Source organism: Mesoplodon densirostris, chromosome 16 (assembly GCF_025265405.1).
Source record: "Mesoplodon densirostris isolate mMesDen1 chromosome 16, mMesDen1 primary haplotype, whole genome shotgun sequence".
NCBI lineage: Eukaryota > Metazoa > Chordata > Mammalia > Artiodactyla > Ziphiidae > Mesoplodon > Mesoplodon densirostris.
The window spans coordinates 72164446-72181234 of NC_082676.1; the positions used below are offsets into that span (position 1 = coordinate 72164446).

The 16789-nt window shown below is 45.8% G+C and overlaps 1 protein-coding gene across 3 annotated transcripts in view; it reads right to left on the reverse strand.

Moving 5' to 3' along the window:
• Nucleotides 1-414: 414 nt before the first annotated feature.
• NAPB (NSF attachment protein beta) overlaps nt 415-16789 on the reverse strand; it is a 40854-nt gene continuing 24479 nt past the window's right edge. For 2 of the 3 annotated variants that reach the window (XM_060078660.1, XM_060078661.1), the window contains 6 exons: nt 13557-13612; nt 13301-13385; nt 5637-5741; nt 4627-4695; nt 4241-4291; nt 415-3323 (listed from right to left, as the gene is read on the reverse strand). In XM_060078660.1, coding sequence (XP_059934643.1) covers nt 3213-3323; nt 4241-4291; nt 4627-4695; nt 5637-5741; nt 13301-13385; nt 13557-13612 — 477 coding nt within the window. In that variant the 3' untranslated portion in view covers nt 415-3212. Of the gene's footprint in view, nt 3324-4240; nt 4292-4626; nt 4696-5636; nt 5742-13300; nt 13386-13556; nt 13613-14631; nt 14799-16789 lie in introns of all 3 variants that reach the window. The other variant, XM_060078659.1, reaches the window with a different exon arrangement.

Genomic DNA, 16789 nt, shown 5'->3' on the forward strand with positions numbered 1-16789 from the left:
CTTGAATGAGAAAGTAACCTTGAGTATCAACAACTTGGCAGAATTCCTAGATGGGACGGCCTGTTCGACCATTCATTTTGAATTTGCCTCAAATGATCTTTGAGGGACCTGAACAAGGCCCTCTGACAGCGCCAAGTCAACGTGGCTCCACGAAGGGAGATGGGGCTTCGGGCCCCGGCCTCCCACTCTGAGGGCTCCTAGGGGCCACTCCTCCTTCAAGCCTGCCAGTGAGATCCCCGACCAGGCAGCAGGAGGGATGGGAACGGGGAGCCTGCAGAGCCCGGACGGCTGCTGCCCACTGCCCTGAACCCGGGGGGACACCTTCCAGGACAGGAAGCCACTCCCGACCTGTGCAAACCAACCAGGAAACTCACCGTACCGTTCACAACTTCGACTTTATTTACTGTACAGGTTCACATGAAACACACAGACTCTTTGCGAAGGTGGATTTATCATCACAGGATGAGTTCTCATAATACACCCTCCCCGACAGCGCGGGGGAGGAGAGGCCGCGCCAGGCCGGGGCCCCGGGAGGCAGGCTGCGTGCCACAGGCCCTGAGAAAGCCACGGGGGTTGCCTCTGGGCATCTTAAATGCACAGTATCAGAGGAAACAATAAATGTTTACAGGGACGTCATCACACATGGTCACGACTGCAAGAATACTGTTTTCAAATCATTAAATAAAAAAGGAATTCACGTAAGCTATAAAAACGTTGCCACAAAAAGCAAAGCTTTCCTGTAAGAAATTTTAACTCATTCTGACAATGAACTAAACACGATCTGCTAAAACACAAGGACTGTAACATAAATAGTCATTATACTTTGTTCATAAATAACGATCTATATAAAGTCCTGGAAACCTGACCCGGGCTCTGAGTCACAGCACTGCCCACTTTGATGGAACATTTCAAGGGAGAAAGTCTGGATACTGTTAATGGGACTTTTTTCTGCTCATTTTCCTGTTACGTTCTGGCAGGTCTGCTCTAGCCATTACAATTACATTTTACTCTTTTTCACGTGAAATATTAAAAACAAAAACATCTTAACCCAGGCACTGATCCCAGTGTTCATTTCAACACAAACAACTCTAACTGATGTGACAAAACGCTGCCAATACAATTTCTCAAAACCACAGGTCTTCTGTCAGGGGTGCAGGATGAAAAGCTAATAAACAAATTGCCTTAAAAGACATCACTTGCTTTTTACTTTACATGGTCAGACCAGGTTCCTTTCACAAGTGGGAACAAACCTTCCAGACTAACAACAGAGCGCACACGCTGGCGGCAAGGGTTACAGCCCCTCAGGTGGGACAGATCTGCGGCCGGAGGACACAGGCCCCACGCTCATCTCACCCAAGTGCTTCTGGCCGGTTGGCACTGGATTAGGTAGAGCAACAACACCCCACTTTTCTCTCTAAGCGTTTTTTCATAGTTCCAACGGGAAGTGAAGAAGTACCAAGCGGCTCCATCCCAAAATGTACCGTAACTGACAGCCAGCTTTCTTTTAAGAATCCCAGACCTCTGAAGGAAGGAAGGAATCCTCATCGGATGCCAGGGCCCAAGGTCAGAGTGCCTGCGTCTCCTGGTCCGTTCCCGCTGCCCTCAGCCAACACTGTGACATCACTGCCCTGCCTCTCCACCAGCCCAGCCTGCACAAGTGACCCTGCAACTACGGCCACCGAATCCTCACGGCTGCCCACAGGGCTGCTCCATGACCGGGTCCCAGCCGGCCCTTCTCAGCCTCCTTTCCTGCCACTTTCCGCTTCATCCCAGACGGACCTGTTCCCCATCCCCAAGCCTTCCTCCCCGCTCCGCCCTCAGCCTGGGCACACCCGCTATTTCTGCCCAACAGCAGCTACCAATGCCAGTCGAGGACCATCCAAAAATGCAAACACCATTCAAATACCAGCTGACATTGACAGGACACAGGAAATTCCACTTATCCGTCAACACTGTCATTACCTGGCAATTAACACACATCAAACATAGATCATTTACGCCTAAAAATATGCACACAGGAGATTCAGGACACAAGATCACGTCTAAAGTACGATGTCGGCACATCACCTAATGCGCAGGGATCAAGTTCACAGGTCAACAGAGCACATGTATAAGCCAAAATAACAGGACAGGATTCAAACACACAAGCTAAGACAACTCCATCAGCTAAGCGCAGGTCCCCTCAGAAGCTAGTTGGGGTTCTTTTCCTGACTGAGCACAGTAAACCTCTGTACCGTACTCAGCCTACCAAGCCCATCACATCCAATTAATGGATAAAATGAATACGACACACAATTAAAAATTAAAATTAATGAAACACAAGCTTCGACTGAGATAACCTCCCAGCCCCGGTGAGCATGTACACGAGAGGGCACACGAGGTGCCCTCTCAGCGTGGAAAAGTGTGTGAACACAGTAGTAAAGGGATGTGCCAGTTCAAACACCTTCCTATGAAGGTGAAGCAAGGGTCCCACCCCAACTAAAAGTGGACACCATCTCCAGGAAAGGAAAACGCCCAAGTCTTCTAGATCTTATGTGTGTGTGCACTTGTATGTGAGATCAGACCCACCTCCACACGCGTCCACACACATAACCAGGCAGTGCCAGGAAGCTCCCTCTTTTCCCACTGTAAGCGGCTGGCAGGCCCGGCTGATCTGAATTCTCACATGCACATTACCTACAGAACGATATAAAAAGCAAAGAAACTGGTCACTAGCACCATGAAAAGAATCACAAGATGACAAAAAGGATAAATAATTTCTCACGAGGAAAGTCCTAAACGCATTCCTAACAACGATCCTACACTAAACACACACATTTAGAGAGTCCATCCAGGTGCAAGTTCACGGAGAACATGCAAAGCATCTATTAGAACTGGGTTGGGTACTCAGGTCCAGGAAAAAGGACATAAAAATATGTGGCAAAATTAAACAGGAGCTCTGCACGTATCAAAGTAGCAGGAGTAAGATCCGGAAGCAGTTCTCGGAAAACGCTGGGGACTGACAAGCGGGAAACAGCCTGTCACACTCGCAACACATACAGGAGCTGCCCACCCGTCCGCCGCATGGTGACCAACGTGGCGGCTTAAACACTCACACATCATCAGGCTCGTGTGCAAGAAAATGAAGCCATTGAATGGGCATCCCATAGTGATCACTGGCCCTAACCCGAAACTAAAGAGGACTCAGCGGCATGCCACGGAGACATAGCGCTTCACTTGAGGTCTCCATCTCCTTCCCCATCCCCCTGGATGGACTTCTTGATGCGCAGCAGCATGGTGGTGAGCCACTGGTCCAGGCGGGATATCGAGTCAAATTCCTTCACCTGGTTTAAGGGAAGAGGAACAGGAATCATCCCATGGAAATACAATCAAACACGGAGCTACACTGCCCCACACTGCTGAAACATTTACACATCCACTAGCTTTCTTCATTTAAAATCATTCATTCCAGTTTACAACTTTCTTCATTCAAACCTTTTTTTATATTGCTCTTATGCTAACATGCAACGGCAAAACTCCGTAACAGCCTACTGGACGAAGAGCACGTTTAGCGTGACAAAGGACATGAGACCCTGCATGAGAACAAGGGGACATGGAAAATTAATGCGGCTCCAGTATCCACTGAACTCAAACAAACGTATTTGCAGCGAGGGAACATGTGGAAGCAGAATTCCTTTAACTCATTTCCACAAGTTATCGAAGAATGGACTTTCATAGGATGAAAAGGGTTTGGCAGCAAAAGTTAAAGGGGAAACCTCGCCTTTCCACTATTGCTTCAAAGCCAGGATGAATGACTTAATGAAGGACACTAAGAAATTCGCTTGATTATAAACATAAGATGGAAAAAGATGGGAAAACAGGAAATTGATGAATGTAAAAATAATTTTCCCATTTACTTTATGCCAAGAATATAACAAACTCTCATTGCTTTGTTTTTATGTTTTAAATTTAAGTGATTAGATTTCGCTGATTTTACTTGACACTTATTTATGGATCAGATTATTTTCCACAGAAAACATCCAAACAAGTCACAACATTATGTGATATATATTTGCCTCACAGCTAAATTCAGCAGAGCTCATAGAACTGTCTAATTGTGAAGGCTGGTGGGATCTAAAAACACGCCTTTGGAAAATACAACGTAGGTGTGGTGCAAGAATGTCCAAATAAATGTTGACAAGGAGTTGTTTCTGTAAAGTAAACTTTCAGAGAACATGCTAAATCCCAAAAGCGAACGTACTGCTTCCGTGTAAGCTTCACTGTTCTGCTCTTCATGAGCTTCTAGAAGTTTCTGGGAACATAAATACAGAAAAATTAGTTTGGTAGGCTAAAAAGTTCCATCTGTGAACGGATACTTTAAATACGAAATAGCCTTCGTATCACACTAACTGATGTTGCCAAATGACTTACAAAACTGGGGAAATTTTCAAATACAAGTCAAGAGTTACCCCGAGTCAGGGATCCAGCCTTGTGCTCACGTGCCTGACCCGCCAGGTTAAGAGCAGTGCGCGCCTGACCCTAACGGCACCTGAGGCCTAGTGTGCAAGAGCAGGAAGGCACGGGGGCGGCTCAGTGGGCAGATTCACAGGACGAAAACGTCACTGTATCCCAGCCCCACCTACTTACTTTCAATAACTTGCATTCTCTCGAATCAGTGAACGCCGGAAACATTTCCTCGTATTTCTCCAGAGCAAGCTGGGAAAGAAAACCACTCGTTAACATCTGAGTCACCGAACCAGGAAACGAAGCTTTGACATTCTACTAACTTCAGTACGATTTATTTACATCCTACTTAATTATCAGACTCAACATCAAAATCAACCTGTGTTGATCAAACCTGTTGATTGTGAATTTCAATTTCAGCTAAGAATAAACTTCTAAACCAGTTTTTCCGAATGAGGTTGCTGTGGGGAAGACCACGTGAGCCAGATCCAACGTTCGGACCTCCCAGAGCAGGCGTCTACTTTCACGCGCTGGAGGAGGCTCTGCCCGGAGCCCGGGGCCCTAAACCCTGACCCCGAGGACACCGAGGCTGCCCTGTCCCTGCCTCCACCTCCAGCTCTCTCTTTGCTTTTCTCCCAACCCTCACCCCAACTCCATTCCTGAGTTTAAAAAAAGACACAATTCTGGGGCTTCCCTGGTGGCGCAGTGGTTGAGAGTCCGCCTGCCGATGCAGGGGACACGGGTTCGTGCCCCGGTCCGGGAAGATCCCACATGCCGCGGAGTGGCTGGGCCCGTGAGCCGTGGCCGCTGAGCCTGCGCGTCCGGAGCCTGTGCTCCACAACGCGAGAGGCCACAACAGTGACAACAGCGAGAGGCCCGCATAACGCAAAAAAAAAAAAAAAAAAAAAAAAAGATGCGATTCTGCTTTTACTGTCTCCCCTCAGCCCCTAATTTCTTTAAACCAAAACTACTGAAGGAAGTGTGGTCCCCAGGGGGCGTTCACTTAAGAGAAGAGCCTCAGCCGCTGTCACTCCAGCTGCGGTAGTACAGCCAGGACAGGGCCAGAGTATCACCCTCCATGTTGCTTTTCACGTACGCAGCACAGTCTTGCTCCGAGCTGGTATCGCGGACAACGGCTGGGCACCTGTGCTTGGGGTGAAGCGCATCAGAACCCACATCGCAGGGCCCCTCACCTTGGCATTCAGCTCATCCACTATGAAGTGACAGAGAGCAGCTTTGAAGAAGTAATCCTTTGCACTGTACTTCAACAAAGGGTTATCCATGGTGTTGGCCCCAACCTAGGCACAGAAAGTGGGGTCAGAGTGAAAAGGTTTGCCCTCCTACACTAGGCATGCTGACCCTCAGCTACTCTTTAGCAAGTACTCTGCATCTTAGGTTAGTTAAGCTATGAAATCCATTCTTTTAACCCAAAGCCATGTACCAGAAATGTTACTAGACAAAAAACCAATATTCAAGACATAAAGTGCTGACCTGTTAGAAACGACTCAGCAGAATTCCACGTCCAGGAGGATGGAACAGACGTGCTGTCCTCTATCCCTCCTGCTAAGCACAACTAAAAGCCCTGGATCTTTGATATGAAACTAACGCAGGGAGACTGAAAGGTGGAGAGAACAGCAGACCAGCCAGGGACACAGGGCAAACACAGCAGGGAGTTCCCTGGTTTTTCTTTTTCTTGCATAAATCCCTGACTTGGAACAGAAAAAGCCAGCAACCCATAAATGCCGGTGGGTGCAGCGAAAGAAAGAGAGAGAATAGATGAAAGCCTGCTTTCTCCAGCCAGAGGACCAGGAGAGGGGCAGCTAGCAAGACAGAAAATATTTAGATGACACCTGCTCTGATCCACCCCACTCACAGCAGCAAAAGCCAAAGAGGAAGACAAGACACCCATCCTCCTGGGAGAGCCCCACTCTCCTGCCAAGGAGGCCAGAGCAGGAGCCAGCCTGTGCCCCCATCACAGAGGCACTGGAGACCACGTGGGGACTGCGTCACCTCCTCCCAGTGGGAAAGAGGCCCCCTCATCTCCCAGCGGGCATGGATTCACCTTTACCTGATGGTAACCAGGCGGTCGGGTGGGGAGCTCGAACCCTACCTCCACCTGGCAGCAGCGAGGCCACACCCCTTCAGTGCCAAAGCAAACCAGCTGAGAGAGGAGGTTTAAACAAGACCCTGTCTTATAACACGATGTGAGAATATCCAGTTTTTAATTAAAACTCACTTGCAATACCAAGAAAAGGGAACATCTCAAGTCGAATGAAAAAAAGACAACTAATCAGAGTGAAGTAAGTCAGAAAGAGAAAAACAAATCTCGTATATTAACGCATATATGTGGAACCTAGAAAAACGGTACAGATGAACCGGTTTTCAGGGAAGAAATTGAGACACAGATGTAGAGAACAAATGTATGGACACCAAGGGAGGAAAGCGGTGGGGTGGTGGTGGTGGTGTGATGAATTGGGAGATTGGGATTGACATGTGTACACTGACGTGGATAAAATGGATGACTAATAAGAACCTTCTGTATAAAAAAAATAAATAAAATTAAATTTAATAAAAGACAACTAATAGGGCTTCCCTGGTGGCGCAGTGGTTGAGAGTCCGCCTGCCGATGCAGGGGACACGGGTTCGTGCCCCGATCCCGGAGGATCCCACGTGCCGCGGAGCGGCTGGGCCCGCGAGCCATGGCCGCGGAGCCTGTGTGTCCGGAGCCTGTGCTCCGCGGCGGGGGAGGCCACAGCAGTGAGAGGCCCGCGTACAGCAAAAAAAAAAAAAAAAAAAAAAAAGACAACTAATAAATGACAGCTGTCACATAGCAGAGATGTGAGACTTATCTAACAGATTTTAAAGGGGCCTTTCTAAAATGCTTCCACAAGCCATTAGAAAATTGCTTGACACCAGAGGAAAACCAAAGCATCAATGAAGAAAAATTCTCAGTAAGAAACCCCAGAAGGGGCTTCCCTGGTGGCGCAGTGGTTGAGAGTCTGCCTGCCGACGCAAGGGATACGGGTTCGTGCCCCGGTCCGGGAGGATCCCACATGCCGCGGAGCGGCTGGGCCCGTGAGCCATGGCCGCTGAGCCTGCGCGTCCGGAGCCTGTGCTCCGCAACGGGAGAGGCCACAACAGTGCGAGGCCCGCGTACCACAAAAAAAAAAAAAAAAAAAAAAAAAAAGAAACCCCAGAAGATACAAAGAAGAAATGAGTGGAAACTTCAGAACTGAAATACACAATAACTGACATAAAAAGTGGATGGGTTCAACAGCAGATCCCATGGAACAGAGGAAGGACTCAGTGAACTGATGGTAGAACATCAGAAATTCCTCAGTCTGAACAACAGAGAGCAGACAGACCCAGAGAAGAGAAGCAGAGCATTGGGACATATCGGATGATAAAACAAAGCCTAACAGCTGGGCTGTCTGAGCCACAGAAGGGGAGAGAAAGAGGGAGTGCCTAAAAAAGCACTTGAAGAAATAACGGCTGAAAATTTCCTAAATTTGGCAAGAAACAAATATAAACCTACAGATTCCAGAAGTTTACTGAAATCCAAACAGCATAAAAGCAAAGACACCCATGCTAAGCCACATGAACTTCTGAAAACTGAAGACCAAGGAAAAACTTTTTGAAAGTAGCAGAAAGAGGGCTTCCCTGGTAGCGCAGTGGTTGAGAGTCCGCCTGCCGATGCAGGGGACACGGGTTCGAGCCCCGGTCCGGGAAGATCCCACATGCCGCGGAACGGCTAGGCCCGTGAGCCTTGGCCGCTGAGCCTGCGCATCCGGAGCCTGTGCTCCGCAAGGGGAGAGGCCACAATGGTGAGAAGCCCGCACACAGCAAAAAAAAAAAAAAAAAAAAGTAGCAGAAAGAAACACCACCTCACCTATAGGGAAAACAGCTTGAATGAGAGCAAACTTGTCATTAGAAACCACGCTGGTCGTAAGGGCACATTTTTCAAGCACTGAAAGAAAAGAGCTGTCAACCCAGAATTGTATACCCAGGGAAGATATGCTTTAGGAATGAAGGGGAAATCAAAACATTCCCAAATGAAGGAACATCAAGAGAATGCTTAGCCAGCAGACCTACCCTAAAAGAATAGCAAAAGGTTGTTCTCTAAGTAGAACAAAATACAGGAAGGAATCCTGGAACATCAGGAAGAAAGCACATTAAGCAAAATATGGGAAAATACAATGGGCTTTTCTCCTCCTCCTGAGTTTTCTCAATTAAGTTGGATGATTGAAGTAAAAATTGTAACAGTGACTGATGTGTTTCTAAAAGTGTGTAGAGGAAATATTAAAGACAATTATATATTGAATGGGGGAGGATAAAGGAACAGAAAGTAAGATAAGATTTCTGTATTTCACTGAAACTGAAAAAATGATGACATCATTAGCCAGTGATACTTTATGTAAATATAATACCTATAGCAATCACTACAAAAGCTATTTAAAGAGATACACCCAAAAATACTATAGGTAATCAAAAACCCCCTGGAAGGTAGGAAAAAGGAAACAGAAGAACAAAACACAGAGGATAAACAGAAAACAAAAAAATAAAATGGCAGACTTCAGTTCTAATACATCAATAATTACATTAAATGTGAATGGTCTAAACATACCAATTAAAAGACAGAAACTGGCAGAGTAGATTAAAAATATGACCTAACTCTATGCTGTTTACAACAAACGCACTTCAATTATAACAATATCGGCAGGCTGAAAGAAAAAGGATGCATAAAGATATATCATGTAAACATTAATCAAAAGAAAGCAGGAGAGGCTATATTGGTATCAGACAGACTTCAGAGCAAAGAAAATTACCAGAGACAGAGGGGGACACTATATAATGATAAAAGGGTCAGCCCAACAAGAAGACACAGCAATCCTAAATATGTATGCACCAAACAGAGCTGCAAAATATTGTGAAGCAAAGACTGACAGAAATGAGAGATAAACAAATCCACAGTGACAGTTAGAGACTGTAACACTCCACTCTCAACAACAGAAATAGACAGAAAATCAGCAAGTATACAGAAGAACTCAACAACGCCATCAACCAAGAGGAGCTGATCAACATTTATAGAACATACCACCCAGCAACAGCAGAACCACAGAATATATGCCAAAACCATATTCTGGGCCATAAAACAAACTTCTAAGAATTGAAATCACACAGAGTGTATTTTCCAGCCACAACAGAATCAAACTAGAAATCAACAACAGAAAGATAACAGGAACACCTCCAAACACTTGGGAATTAAACACAACACTGATAAATAATCCATGGAAATCAATAAATAAAATAAAAATAAAACAGTGTAACAGAACTGTGAGACACAGTCAAAGCAGCACTTAGAGGGAAATTGAAAGCACTAAAAATGCCCACACAGCAAAGAGGAAAATCAATTAGCTAAGCTTCTACCCTCAGTGCCCTAAAAAAGAAGAGCAAAATAAATCTGAAGAAAATAGGATAGAAATCAGGATAACAAGAGGAATTAATGAAACTGAAAACAGAACGATGGAGCAAAATCACTGAATTCTACCAAATGTCTAAAGAATTAACACCAATCCTTTACAAACTCTTCCAGAAAAGGAAGAGGAGGGAACACTTTCTAACTCATTCTGAGGCCAGTATTACCTGGCTACCAAAGCCAGACAGACATTACAAGAGAAAATTAAAGGTCAATATCCCTTACAAATACAGATGCAAAATCCTGAACAAAAACACTAGCAAACTAAGTCCGGCAACTTACAAAAAGGATTACACACCATAACTATATAGTAAAGGATTAATTTTGTCCAAAGTGCCTTTGCCCATGATTCCTGGTAGATAATCTCTAAGCCCCTGGAATGTCCTGCCTGAAAGAGTGTTTTTGTTTACCCAGGGGTCTTAGACCATGTAGTTTAGCTCAACCTATGGAGGGACTGCAGAATAAGGCCAACCATGTTCAGGTGAGTTTCTTCCCCGGTGGCAATACCCTACACATGCTTTCACACATCACTGCTGGGAGAAGTCAGTGCTGTCTGCACAGTTCCACAGTCCCAGTCTGGGCAGGACAACAGGAAGCTCACACACAGGGCTCTCCTGACCTCCTCCCTGTACCTCTTCCTTTGGCTGATTTGGGTCAGCATCCTTCTGCTATAATAAACCATAACTGTGATATAGCAGCTTTCATTGAGTTCTGTGAGTCCTTCCAGAGAATTATCAAACCTGAAGGTGCTCTTGGAGACCCTGAAACTTTTCAACAACCAAGCAGGATCTATCCCAGGGATGGAAGGTTGGGCCAACAGATAAAAATCAACCAAATGAAAGACACCATGTTAACAGAATAAAGGACAAAAACCACATGATCATCTCAAAAGATGCAGAAAAAGCACCTGACAAAAACAAATACGCTTTGATGATAAAAACAACAAACTGGGAGAAGGGAACTTCCTCAAACTGATAAAAGGCATCTGCAAAAACCCACAGCTGACATACACTCAATGGTGGAAGACTGAATGTATTCCTTCTAAGACAGGAACAAAACAAGGATGTCTCCTCTTACTACTTCTACTGATCATCGTTCTGGAGGATCAAGCCAGAGCAAATGACAGGAAAATGAAGTAAAAGGCACACAGATCAGAGAAATAAAACTATCGCTACTTGCAGAGGACATGATTTTGTATAAAGAAAATCTTAAGGAATCCATAAAAACTCATTAGAGCTAGTCAACAAGTTCAGCAAAGTTGCAGTATATAAAATTAGCAATTAAAATCAGAAAAGAAATTGAGAAAACAATTTCATTTACATAGCATCAAAAAGAATAAAATACTTAGAGGAGTACATTTAACCAAAGAAATGCCAGACTTGCACACTACAAAACTCTAAAACATTGTTGAACAAAATTAAAGATGATCTAAATAAATGCAAAAGCACCCTGAATTCACAGATTATAAGACAATGTCAAAATGACAATACTTTCATCAAAATCCCAGCTGACTTTTTAGCAGAGATTGACAAGCTTGATCCTAAAATTCATGTAGAAATGCAAGGGACCCCCAAATAGCCAAAACAATCTTGGAAAAAAAGGACCAAGTTGAGGACTCACATCTCCTGATTTTAAAACTTACCACACAAAGACACAGTAATCAAAACAGTGTGGTACTGGCATAAAGACAGAAAACCAGCAGAACAGAATAGAGAGCACAGAAATAAACCCTCACTTGTATGGCCACATGACTTTCAACAAGGGTGCCAAGACCCTTCAATGGCAAAAAGACAGTGTATTCAACAAACAGTGCTGGGAAAACTGGACATGCACACGCAAAAGAATGAAGTTGGACCTTTTACCTTCACCACATACAAAAATTAACTCAAAATGGATGAAAAACATAAACCTAAGAACTAAAACTATAAAACTCTTAAAATAAAACACGGGGAAACACTTCAGGACATTGGGTTTGGTAATGATTTCTTGGATCTGACATGAAAAACACAGGCAACAAGAGAAAAAGCAGGCAAATTAGACTTCATCAGGACTTAAAACTTTATGCATCAAGCGACACTAATAACAGAGTAAAAAGGCAACCCACAGAATGGGAGAAAGTATTTGCAAATCACATATCTAATAAGAAATTAATATCCAGAATATATGAAGAACTTCTAAAACTCAACAGAAAAAAACAACCTAATTCAAAAAGGGACAAAGAGGGACTTCCCTGGTGGCACAGTGGTTAAGAATCCGTCTGCCAATGCAGGGGACACAGGTTCGAGCCCTGGTCCGGGAAGATCCCACATGCCGCGGAGCAGCTGAGACCGTGCGCCCCAACTACTGAAGCCCATGTGCCTAGAGCCCGTGCTCCGCTACAAGAGAAGCCACCGCAATGAGAAGCCCGTGCACCACAACGAAGACAGCCCCCGCTCGCCGCAACTAGAGAAAGCCTGAGTGCAGCAATGAAGACCCAATGCAGCCAAAAATAAATAAATAAATAAATTTGTTTTTTTAAAAAAGGACAAAGAAACTCAACAAATATTTCTACAATGAAGGTATACAAATGACCAATAAGCACATGAAAAGATTCCCAACATCACTAATCACTAGGGAAATGGTATCGAAAACACAATGGGGTATCACTTCACACATTAGGGTAGCTATTGTTAAAACAGAAAACAAGTGTTTGTGAAGCATGGAGAGCTGGAACATGTGCACACTGACAGAGGGAATGTAAAATGGTGCAATTTGGCAGTTCCTCAGATAGTTAAAAAGGGACTTGATGCGTGACCCAACAATCCCAATTCTAGGTATATAAACTAGAGAACCGCAAACATGCCCCCCAAACCTGAACACAAATATTCTTAGCTGCATTATTCATAATACCCCCAAATGCAAACAGCCCAGATGTCCATTAATTGATAAACCGTTAAACAAACTGTGGAGTATTACAGTCACCCCTCGGTATCCAGTTTGGAGTCACCCCTCCAAACTGTGGAGTATTACAGTCACCCCGTGGTATCCAAGGGGGACTGGTTCCAGGACCACTGAGATACCAGTGTCCATGGATGCTCAAATCCCACAGTCGGCCCCCCATATCCGAGGTTCCATGTCCACGGACTCACACACCACAGGACTGGGAGGAGGGGAGGATGGGATTTCTTTGTGCGATGATGGAAATATTCTAGAACTAGGCAGTGGTGCTGATTACACAACTTTGTGAATATATGCAAACTCACTGATGCGTACTCTTTAAGAGGCTGAATTACATGATACGTGAATTATATCTCAATAAAAATCATTACTAAATAAAACGTTGAATTTAAAAAGAAGATTCAGAATGCCTTCTGCCAGAAGCTGCACAGACAGCAGCCTCACCTGCTCGAAGATCTCAATGGCCTTCTGGTACTGCTCCAGCTGGGCGGCGTACGCGGCCACTTTCAGCAGACATTTGTTAGCCGAGCTGAAACCGAGAACCAGAGCAGAGAGAAAACACTCCCAAAGAGAAATGACAAGCCATCTCAGTGCACCTTCACGTGGTATGATGCAAGGGGCTCCCAGAGCAGAGTGAAGGTCTGTCTTTTATTACATGTAACAAAACCCACTGAATTATATCAAGAAAAATAATACTTGCCTGTTGGATTCTTCCCCTTTGTAATAATCAGCTGACTGTTCGTAATGGGCGATAGCCTGCAAACACACACACATTTTATTCAAACTATCTGTTTGAAGAGTTGCATTTAAAAACTACACTTGCACAGATATTTTTCCTATAAATAAACCTTTTCCAGCAGCAAATCTTTCACAACCCGGCCTGCTTTATTTTGGGAACACAAGAAAGCATGCGTTTCCAGCAGATGGCTTGCTGTCCAACAAAATCTCTTCTTCCCTACCTCCCACCCGACAAATGCACTGCCACCCCGTCTCCCCAGGCCTGCTGCAGTTAGGGGCAGCCAGGTGACCTGTCCTTCCCAATGGGATGTAAGCAGACACGCTGTGGGCCACCTCCAGATGTGGCCCACACATCTGACTCTGCAGCCTTCTCCAGGCCTGTCCCCTTCCCGTGAGCTGGAAGGCAAGGGCCACGTCTAGTGATGCTGGAAGCCGCAAACTGAAGACGGCAGCTCTTCTGTCAGCCTGGTTCCCAAGCGATGTCCCCACCACCGCCAAACCCCAAGCAGTGACAGTGGACTGTTATTTCAGAGACGTGTGAGGCCCTATTCCATTCAAATCTACGGCCTGCTGCAGCAGCACAGACGTTCCTCACGGATACCCAAGGGTCATCCAGGAGAAAGGTGTTGCCTTCCACCTAAGACGGGGGGAGCTGTGAACAATCAAGTGGAGAGCAAACAGGCTGCAGCCTGGAAAGCTAGAAGCCCTGGTCATGCTGTGGCTTAAGACTTAGTGAAATCAAGCACCTGACAGCTCAGAAAGCAGAATCGTGCCTGCTGGAACAGTGACCCCATGGTTAAACATAATGGGCTACCAGGGCTAAGATGAAGAATAATGATACAAAGTATCAGTACGAAAGTTCTTCATGAAATGGTAAATCAAAACAGCCAGAAAAGAGTATATACAAATACCCAGACACGTGGAGGAAACACCTGGAATCCACCCTTTTGGAGCACAGTCAGAGCCCTCACACAGACACACACACACACACACACACGCACGCACACATGCACACATGCTTTACTCTCCCACTACACCATTAGCTCTGAGGGCAGGCAGGCCCACATGGCTTTGCTCCCAAGCCCAGCGCGACGCCTGTCACACAGCGGGTGCTCAGCAAACAGGTGCAGAGGGGACGTGGGCAGATGCATCTCACAGGCGGTCCGGATTATACCACCAGCACCATCACGACTCATGGGAATGCCTACCAAAGAAAGGTTTCCCATGAATTTCTGATTAGTCAAACATTATCTCTGAGCTGTCCTCATCCTCTGAAGTACTTTGCACCCTTTCCCATCGTAATAATGGGGTTAAGTATGGGAAACAATACCCAATCACTGTGTAAAGGGTACCAGGCTGGACAACCTCTTCCCAGGGAGGGAGCGTACGTACTACTCACCTTCCTGGCTCTTACCGCCCAGAACTCAGGGAACGGTGCTGGGCTGAATGAACCATGTGGAACTGCTGTTTTGGAGGGTAAAAAAAAAGGCCAAATGCGGATGATATGGTTTAACCTGACACGTAGTAAATAATGACACTGGTTCATCAAGACGTTATAGCCCTAAACTACAGCTAGATTTATCATAGTAAAAGAAAAATTTTGTTTGGGTTTTAATAATTAATAATGCTAATTAAACCACTCATCAAATTTCATGGTATTCTCAAGTTTTGACAGAAAACAGTTGAAAAAAAAACTCACCTAGCGCTTAACAGAGAAGTTTCAGAGAAAAGAGGTTGGGCACGGGTTATCTTTGGATGTTCACACTAGTGTGGAATTTTAACATGTAGTGACATTAATCAGGCACAAGTCGACCCTTACACGTTAGAATTCAGCCCAGAGTATCTTACAATTTCAAGGATGATAATAAATATCAAAAGTAGAACACAGCCGCCAATAACAACAGCACATGTAACAATAAATCCAGACACAAAAATCAGTTATTATCCTGTAATTTGGGTAGCGTGACAAAGGAATCACAATACTCCTCCTTGGGGAGTCTGGTAAGCGTCACGGTGCTGGAGAACACTGGGCCCTGAAGGCAGAGACTGGACTCTAGGACTGCGGTCACCACCAGAGTCTTAAGGCAAACGCAACAGCTAAGGGTCAAGCTCAAGAGTCCACTTTGTAGGTCAAACAGCCTTAAACAGCCTTCAGATGGGATCATTCTTTCAGAACCTACACCCTGAGAACCTGCCATAGACACTTACCCTACACTTTAACAGACAACACGAAATCACGTTCTCCAGGGGCTGAGACGGACACGAGTCAGAGCTCCTCTGGGTCACTGAATATTACTGATTATTATTATACTAATGTTTTACTTGGAAGTCAAAGGAGTATCGTGAGTTTACAGAACTTCACATTTCCTTGTTCACCAGCTAAAATCTGAGTGAACCAGGGAACACATCGTGGCCACATTAACTGGGAAGAAACATAATGAATCAGATATAAGATGCCTCAGTGTAACTGATTTTTCAAACAAACATCATGCGCCACCAACACAACCTGGAGAGTCCCGCCAGGGAGGCGAGGGTGAGGACGTTTCTAGACACAGGAGCCCAAACATGAGGGAACAAGATGAGCTGAGCCCCACGCATGTGCTAAGTGATGTGGGTCTTACGACGCACCGTGACACGCCCCACGTAAGCGCCAGGAGGTGCTGCCCATGGGCAACCTGCAGAATGGCAGGAACACCGCGGGCGACAGGCTGCAGAAGCTCCTGTGCGTGACAAACCGTCAACTTTGTTCAAGAAGGAAAACAAGAGTTCGCCACAGGTCGTTTACCCGCCCTGAATCTTCTGGAGACGCATGTAGTAAAGAGGCTGCCCAAGACCACCCTGGAAGACAGAGGACTGACCACCGAGGACAGGAGCGGACGCAGCGGCCTCGGCTGGAGAAACGCTCTGCCCAGCGGCGCTCACCCCCGCCAGGTGGTTCAGCTCAGTACAGATGTGGAGCCACCCCAGCCACCCGGACTCGGCTCCTCCTGCTCTGCCATCGACTCTGCGCCCGGGGGCAAAGGAGGGCTCGGGTCTGGGGCTCATCACCTCCTCCTGGGTCTGCAGAAAAGCTCCCCACAGAGACGGGGCATACGGCCCTGATGTAGTCCAGGTCTAAGGGCAGCCTCAGAAGAGCACGGCACAGTATGACAAAAACGGCTCAAAGCCAAGTCCATGAAACGAGCCAGAGAGTTC